This window comes from Hyaena hyaena, unplaced genomic scaffold (assembly GCF_003009895.1).
Source record: "Hyaena hyaena isolate Hyena2069 unplaced genomic scaffold, ASM300989v1 scaffold_67, whole genome shotgun sequence".
NCBI classification, from domain to species: Eukaryota; Metazoa; Chordata; class Mammalia; order Carnivora; family Hyaenidae; genus Hyaena; species Hyaena hyaena.
The window spans coordinates 3,675,946-3,684,046 of record NW_024080699.1 but is presented as its reverse complement, the minus strand read 5'-3'; the positions used below and the strand labels follow the sequence as shown (position 1 = coordinate 3,684,046).

The following is an 8,101-nucleotide window of genomic DNA, read 5'->3' as shown; positions in this document are numbered from 1 at the left end:
GTGTGAGTCTTTTAAGGTTGGAGTAATCTTCCACATTTCAACTAATAGGCACACGTAGCTTAAAAATAATTATTGAGCTCTTGATTATGTGTGTTGATGTTACATTTACAATCAGCATTTCATTTTCTTTTCCCCATTTTAGACCATAGTACTGTTAAGTCATATAGCCATTTTTTCCTCAGATATTTTTCAGAAAAATGTTTTCAAATTACATGCTTTAGAAGGATGACACTATTTGAAAATTTTAGTGACCTTGAGTTTGGCAAAGACTTAAATACAACACATAAAGCATGAAATAGTTTTAAAAACTTGCTCTTCAGGGGCACCTGGGTGGCTCAGTCGTTGAGTGTCCGACTTGGGCTCAGGTCATGATCTCACGGTTCGTGGGTTCAAGCCCCACGTCAGGCTCTGTGCTGAAAGCTAGCTCAGCCTGTAGCCTGCTTCGGATTCTGTATCTTGCTCTCTCCCTCCGACCCTCCCCTGCTCCCTCTGTCTCTCCCTCTTTCAGAAATAAATAAAACACATTAAAATTTAAAAAAAAAAAATCTTGCTCTTCAAAAAATTCTGTTCCAAAAATGAAAATGCAGCCATAAATTGGGAGAAACGTAATATACAACAACTTATATCTAGAATATATGAAGAACCCTTCTACCTTAATAATAAGACGACCCAGTTTTTTAAAACAATTCACTTATTTTTTAAGTAATCATTACACCCAGCGTGAAGCTCAAACTCACGACCCCCAGATCAAGAGTTGCACGCTCCACCAACTGAGCCAGCCAGGCACTCCTGGCCCAATGTTTTTAAATGAACAAGAAATTTTAATAGACACTTCACAAACAAAGATACAAGGATGGCAAATAAAGCATGTGAAAAGACCCCCACCATCAGCAGTCATTGGGGAAATGCAAATTTAAGCCACGAGATGCCACGACAGACCTATTAGAATGGTTCAAATGAAGATTGATCTATTAGCGGTGTTGGCAAGGGTGCAGAGGAACGACCTCACACACTGCTGGCCGGAGTGTAACCTGGGGTTGCCAGGAGTTGTAGCGCTTTGGAAACCCAGTGTAGCGGTTTCAAATGAAAACACCTGCCATATGCCGCAGCCATTCCACTCTGAGGTATTCCTCCGTAAAGGAAAGCCTATGTTCACACAAAGCCTTCTGTCAAGGTTTATAGCAGCTTCATTTGTAATAGTACAGTATTAAAGATGACCCAAACATCAATCAACAAAGTCAATACATTGGGTTAAATCCATACAATGGAATACTACTTAGCATTAAAAAAAAGAATGATCCTGGGTGCCTGGGTGGTGTCCAACTTCGGCTCTGGTAGTGATCTCATGACTTATGAGTTCGAGCCCTGCATTGGGCTCTGCTGATGGCTCAGAGCCTGGAGCCTGCTTCACATTCTGTGTCTCCCTCTTCTCTCTCTGCCCTTCCTCCTCCTCCTTCTCTCTCTCTCTCTCTCTCTCTCTCTCTCTCTCAGAGCCTGGAGCCTGCTTCACGTTCTGTGTGTGTGTCTCTCTCTCCCTCTCTCTCTCTCTCTTTCTCCCCCTCACCCCGCCCCATGCCCTTGTCTCTCTCTAGCATAAACAGTAATAAATAAATAAATGATTAATTTTTTAAAAAAGGAATGATCTAATGCTACAATGTTAATGAATTTCAAATTAATTATCCTGGATGAAAGAAGCCAGACAAAAAGCATATACTTTACGGTTGCATTTATATGAAATGTTAGAAACTGTGAACTATAGTAACAAAGCAGATCAGTGGCTGCCTGCAGGAACAAAATCCAGAAAAGGGTTAGAGGTAAGAATTCCAAGGGAGGGGCAGCACCTGGGTGGCTCCATCCATTGAGTGTCCATTGGTTTTGGCTCAGAACACGATCTCAGTGAGTTCAAGCCCTGTGTTGGGCTCTGCGCTGATGGCATGAAGCCTGCTTGGGATTCTCTGTCTCCCTCTCTCTCTCAAAAATAAATAAACATTAAGAAAAAAAAAGAATTACAAAGGGGCACAAGGAAACTTCGGATGGTTCCATGGCCGTATACATGTCATCTGCTGTATTCAACTACCTCTTCTCAGAAAACATTTTGTTTTAGATAATACAGAATTTAGGACAAATAATATTACAATGAAATGATACTCCCTAATTATCAATGATTCTTATCAGGGCTCTGGACACAATCTGACGCACCTTCAATTTTAAAATGTGAAATGTTTAAAATTCCGTTAAACTATTTGGTCTTCATTAATAACAAAGTTAATACCAGATTAAATTTAGAATATACGGTGTTCAAGAAGAGAGGAATACCTGTGCAATCTCACTTGTTAACATAAAACTGCAATGAATTAGAGAAAAGTTGAGTGGCCCAAGCTGGCATAAGAAGTCTGCTGGTAGCGGATCTGTTTGGTCTGCTCTCTCTCCAGAAACTCTCCTGATTAGCTCAGTAACTTCTCTCTCCCACTGAATTATCTTAATACTTTCCTGTGCCAATCAGTCAAAAAGAATTCCTGCATTTATTCACTGCTCTGTACCAACCTTTGATATAAAGACTAAGACTCATCTACCCCTCAAAAGCTAATATAAAGTAGCATATAAAGTAATCGGTCCAGTGTGGTGTGATGACTGTGTTCATACAGGCACGTGCAAGGTATAGTATCACAAAGGGCTTCATTAGAAGATTCTGGAAATCAGAAGCAGCCGGTGTGACTGGAGCAGAGGGAATTCTGGGAGATACACCTGGACTGATAGTCGGTCCAGATCACAAAGTGCTTTTTAAGCTGGCAATGGGAAGCCACCAAAGGATCTTATAAGATTTGTGTGATTAATATTGAAAGATCCCTCCCAATATACGCTCCATGAAGGTGGGACTGTTTGTTTTATGGTCACGGTCCCAGTGCCTGACATGTAGTAGTATTCCATTTATTAAAAGGAAGAAAAACTGGTGACATTTGCATGTTTGAGAGATCACTGACAGCACTATGAATCTTACATATTGAGACCAGAATATCAGAAGACCACTTTAGTAATCCTTGAACTGGGCTACACGAGAGACCAAGAGGGCTTGAACTACCAAGAGCAATGAAGAAAGAGCAGAGATGGTGAATACACAAGATTTGAGGATTGACCGATACAAAGAGTGAGGGGAAGAGTTAGGGAATCAAGAATCATTCCCAGACAGTTGGCTTCATTAATTCATTTGAAAGACTTCAACTACCAAATGGTCATAAGACATGGGCCTGGCCATCATGACATTTCTAGGGTATTGGGGGAAATGTAGGGTTAAACCAACTATTATTGTACTGTGTAAAAGTGACCATGTATGATAGAGGCACATACAGGGGCTCAGAGGGGGGACAGGGACTTCTAAATTCGTTGGAGAGCAGGGAACACTTTCTGGAGGGTATAGTCATTGAGTTTTGAAGGATGATATGAGTTATCTTACAAAGTTAAAAGGTTAGGATGTGCTGAATATCAAGTGGAATGATGAGAATAGGGAATGCAACACATTTAAGACACAAATCGTACACGGTTTCAACAGCAAAGCCAAAAGCAGAACTTTCATTCTGACTTGCAGGCAATCTTTTCACTTTAGATGCTTTGCTATCAATCACATGCTTAATAGGTGGGGAAGCCCTAATGAAATGATTAGTATGAATTCAACACCGCTGAATACTGCCAGGAGGATTTAAGAGGGAACAAAACAATGAGTCCTTCAGCATAGTGTTCATCCTAGTAAGCAGTTATGCACTGTAGAAAGCTGAAGCATGCCCCCTTCCAAAACTCAGGTTCACCCAGAATCAAAGACCTTGTTTGGACGTAGGTTCTTTGCCAATGAAATAAGTTAAAGATCTCAGCATGAATTAAGGTAAGACCTAAGTCCAATCATTGGTATCTCATGAGAGGTCAGAGACACAGAAGGAAGATGGCCATGTTAAGACCAAAGCCAAGGTTGGAATCCTGCCAACTAATTAATTAGCCAACTAATTAATTCCAGGAGCCTTTAGAAGCTGGAAGAAGCAAGGAAGGATTCTCCCTGTGACTTTGGCCCATGGTCCTGCTGACACCTTGATTTCAGACTTCTGGCCCCAAGAACAATTGAGAGGATACATTTCTCATGTTTTTAGCCACCAAGTTTGTGATGATTTGCTGCTGCAGCCATAGGAAATGAATATAATCACATTTTTTCCTGAATAAGTAATATATATAGTTCAAAAATCAAGAATAAAATTGTATATAGTGAAAAGTCTCCCTTCCACCCTTGCCTATTTACCTACTTCCCTTCCCATCTCAAGCCTGTAGGTAACCTCTGGGTTTCCTACATAGTCATCCAGAGATGTGTAATATATATAAACAAAAAGTAAATACATGTTTCTGTACATAGGCACAAACTTTGTTTTTAAAAAATCAGAAAAAAAATGGTTTGCATATTTTTTCACTTCATGAGATCATGATTTGTTTCCCCAGTTAACCCACAGTTCCTTAAGGACATGCATAGACTCTTTCCCCAATATACGGTTGCGGACTGTGCACACAGGAGCGTTTGATAAATGGTAACTGAATCCTACCCAGGAGCACCTGGTCTTCGCTGGACTCTCCATTTCCTTACCTCCTACTGTCCCTTCTGTTCCTCTGAACCTGCACTCACCAAAGTCACCAATAGTCTCCATAGCAACACAATTTAGTGGAATCTTGTTAAGTCCTTATGTTGCAGCAACTGACACTGCTCCCTGAAACATTGCCTTCTCAGGGTTTTGATAACTTTACACTCTCCTGCTTTTTCCTCCCTTCCCCTCCACTACTCTTTCTCTACTCTCAAGACTCTGCTCTAGATCCTCTCTTCAATCTCTTCCTTTTCTCCTAGATGATTTTATTCACTCCGGTGAATAACTCCCTGCTCTATAACAAAATCAAACCCCTGAACTCCAGACTATCTTTTAAAAAATATTTATTTATTTATTGGGAGAATGCAAGCGGGGGAGGAGCAGAGAGAGGGGACAGAGGATCCAAAGCAGGCTCTGCACTGACAGGCTGACATCAGCAAGCCCAAAGTGGGGCTCCAAGGAGATCATGACCTGAACCCAAGTGGATGCTCAACCGACTGAGCCACCCAAGTGCCTCTACTTATCTATCTGTCTATCTATCATGTATCTATGTGCCCACCCATTACTTGTCTCAGGGCCCATAGGTATGTCAAACTCAACATCTTTAAGAGGTAAACTCTATTGGGGCGCCTGGGTGGCTTAGTCGGTTAAGTGTCCGACTTTCGCTTAGGTCATGATCTCACGGTTCGTGGGTTCGAGCCCCGTGTCGGGCTCTGTGCTGACTGCCAGCTCAGAGCCTGGAGCCTGTTTCAGAGTCTGTGTCTCTCTCTCTCTCTGACCCTCCCCTGCTCACGCTGTCTCTCTCTCTCCTAGAAATAAATAAAAACATTAAAAAAAAAAGAGGTAAACTCTATTTTCTCTTTTCCAAACCTTGCCCTTCCTCCAGTATTCCCCATCTCAGTGAACACTGTTCCTGCCTAGTGGCTGCCTAGGACAAAAACCCAAACATCATCCCTAATGTTTCTATGTCCCTCACTCCCCACTCCCACCAAGTTCTGTTGAGTCTCCATGCTTCCTAATTATCTCTCAAAATGGTCTCCTCTCAATTGCAGGTCAGTACTCTAGTCCAAACACCATCAGCTCTCCCAAGATTCCTTTGACAGCGCCAGCTCTTCTATAAAGCTAGTGATCTTTATAAAATGAAAATCTGAGCATGTCTCTTCCCCTTTAAAAAAAGAAACTCTATATAACTCCCCTACTGCCTTTAAAAAGCATACCTTCCTGGGAGGACCTGGTGGTCCACATTGGGCTGTCTGCTGTCAGCCTCAGATCCTCTGTCTCCTCTCTCTGCCGCTCCCTCAGTCTCTCTCTCTCTCAAAACTAAATAAACATTAAAAATATTTTCTTAAAAGCATACTTTTCTTAACCTAATTTCAAGGTGCAAAATCTGCTTCTTCCCTACTCCTTCAGCTTCATCGACCCCCTTTCCCCACTTTGCTGGACTCTTCAGTTCCCCTGACTCATGTTTCCTCTTCAGGGTCAGAACAAGACACTGGGAACAAGATGAATAGATTTGGACCCCAGCATGGCAACTTACTAATTGACCTCGTTCACCCTTCTTTTCTTAACCTCCCTGGGCATTAGTGTCCTCATGGGTAAAATAGGGATCATAACAACACCTACATCAACGGTTGTATTAAATTCGTTAAGGGGCACCTGGGTGGCTCAGTCGGTTAAGCGTCCAACTTTGGCTCAGGTCATGATCTCATGGTTTGTGGGTTCGAGCCCTGTAACGGGATCTGTGCTGACGGCTAGCTCAGAGCCTGGAGCCTGCTTCAGATTCCGTATCTCCCTCTCTCTCTGACCCTCCCCTGCTCACACTGCCTCTCTCTCTCTCTCAGAAATAAATACAACATTAAAAATTAAAAAAATAAACTCGTTAATGTATGCAAAGTAGCTTAAGAATGCCGACCCTACAGTAAGTTCTATATAAATATTAACTGCATTTTTAAACAAGTGCTAGGTGTTGGGGGATGAAGTATTGTCTTTTTCTTAATCAGGCTTTCAGTCGGGAAGGAGAAGATAGTAAATAGTTATATGCAAATATGGTAAGCAGAAAAGACAAAGTGGAAAACATAAAAGAACATAGAACCCAGCTGTTCCTTGTCCAGACCCCAATGGCCTAAAAATCCATAGCAATGGGTGGGGAGGGGAGATCCTCCAGCCCCTAGGTGGCGCTGCAACACCCCTCCGAGCCGGCCAGATAAAGGGAGATGGCAGGACGCGCTACAGAGGTCACGTGTCGCCCGCTTTTACCGCCCCGGCGTTCACTAGCTCTCCGTTCCACGTGACTCACGCCCTCGCGGATGATTGGTCTGTACGAGGCACGTGGGCAAGGGCGGCTAGAGGCGGGGCGGGGCTGGGTGGGCGGAGGGGTGGGGCCGAGGGGCGGGGCTGGAGGGGGGTGGTTCGGCGCGGGGGCCGTTGGCTCCAGACAAATAAACATGGAGTCCATCTTCCACGAGAAAGTGAGTGTCCGCGTTCGGTGGGGGGCTGTCTGTCGCGCCGTGGCTGCGGTGGGGCGCGGTAGAGCCGCCTCCCGCAGGGCTGGCGGGGGCCCGAGTCGCCCCCATCCCAGTCTCGCCGGGCGGGAGGAGCTTCTGAGGGAGGGGAGCTTCACCGACGCCCCCACCGCGCGCTCTGCCAAAGAGGCCGGTGCCCGAGGTGTATGGGGCTCGGGACGCCCGGGCAGCTGGGAGGGAGCGAGGGCAGGGCCGGGGACCCCACGGGGGCACGGGAGAGCGGGGGCCCCGAATGGGTTAGCTTCTGCGCTTCCCTTGCACTTTCCGTGGGCTTCGCTCTCCAGTCCCGTCTCCCCCAGGCTCCCTAGGTTGTAGCCAGTCTCCTCTTGGACGCGTTCCCCGACCCTCCCCAACTCCACCCGACTCCCCCAGTCCCACGTCTGGCAGAATTAACTTTTCCTCCCCTGGGCTCCTCAGTTCTGTATTGGAACCTCCCGTACACTTAGATCTCTGGGGTTGTGTTCTTTCCTCCTGCACTGGGTCCCTGAGCCTCTCGAGGGCGGGGACCTTGGCTCGTCCCACGTAGGGCCTGACACTTGGGGAAGTGAGGTCGGAAATCCTGAGCGCCCCTAAACAGGGAAGTCGTCACAGGAGTTTTTGTTACGGGATGTCTAGGTTTCGTTTCTTTTGGTAGTTGCATCTCTCCGGGATCAGGAGGCCAGCTTTCTTATTAGTTATTAAGGGTGGACTCGAATAGTTTTGTTGTCCGCCAGCCTGTTTTGGTTTTTATTCTTTGATTGACCACACAATTGAAGATACTTTTGGTGGCATGTGGAGAAACAAGCTCTTTGGGTGTGAGTGAAACCTTCCCCGGGACAGCTTTGGCACATGACAGATGTATTGTTTCATAATACTTTCGTGTTTGGAAAGGAGTGTTGGGAAGGCTTTTATTTAGTAGGAGCAGAGGGGTTTGGTTTTGTTAAATACTTGTAAATGATCATTTGTCCATTCACACAAAGACCTAATAGG

General features: G+C 44.9%; 1 protein-coding gene across 6 annotated transcripts in view; it reads left to right on the top strand.

Annotated features, from left to right (window-relative positions):
* The first annotated feature begins 7,022 nt into the window (after positions 1 to 7,022).
* The window catches only part of ATXN3 (ataxin 3), a 36,419-nt gene continuing 35,340 nt past the window's right edge, over positions 7,023 to 8,101 (top strand). For 4 of the 6 annotated variants that reach the window (XM_039232470.1, XM_039232469.1, XM_039232468.1 and 1 more), the window contains exon 1: positions 7,023 to 7,078. In XM_039232470.1, coding sequence (XP_039088401.1) covers positions 7,055 to 7,078 — 24 coding nt within the window. In that variant the 5' untranslated portion in view covers positions 7,023 to 7,054. Of the gene's footprint in view, positions 7,079 to 7,803; positions 7,925 to 8,101 lie in introns of those variants that run through there. The other 2 variants (XM_039232471.1, XM_039232472.1) reach the window with 2 other exon arrangements.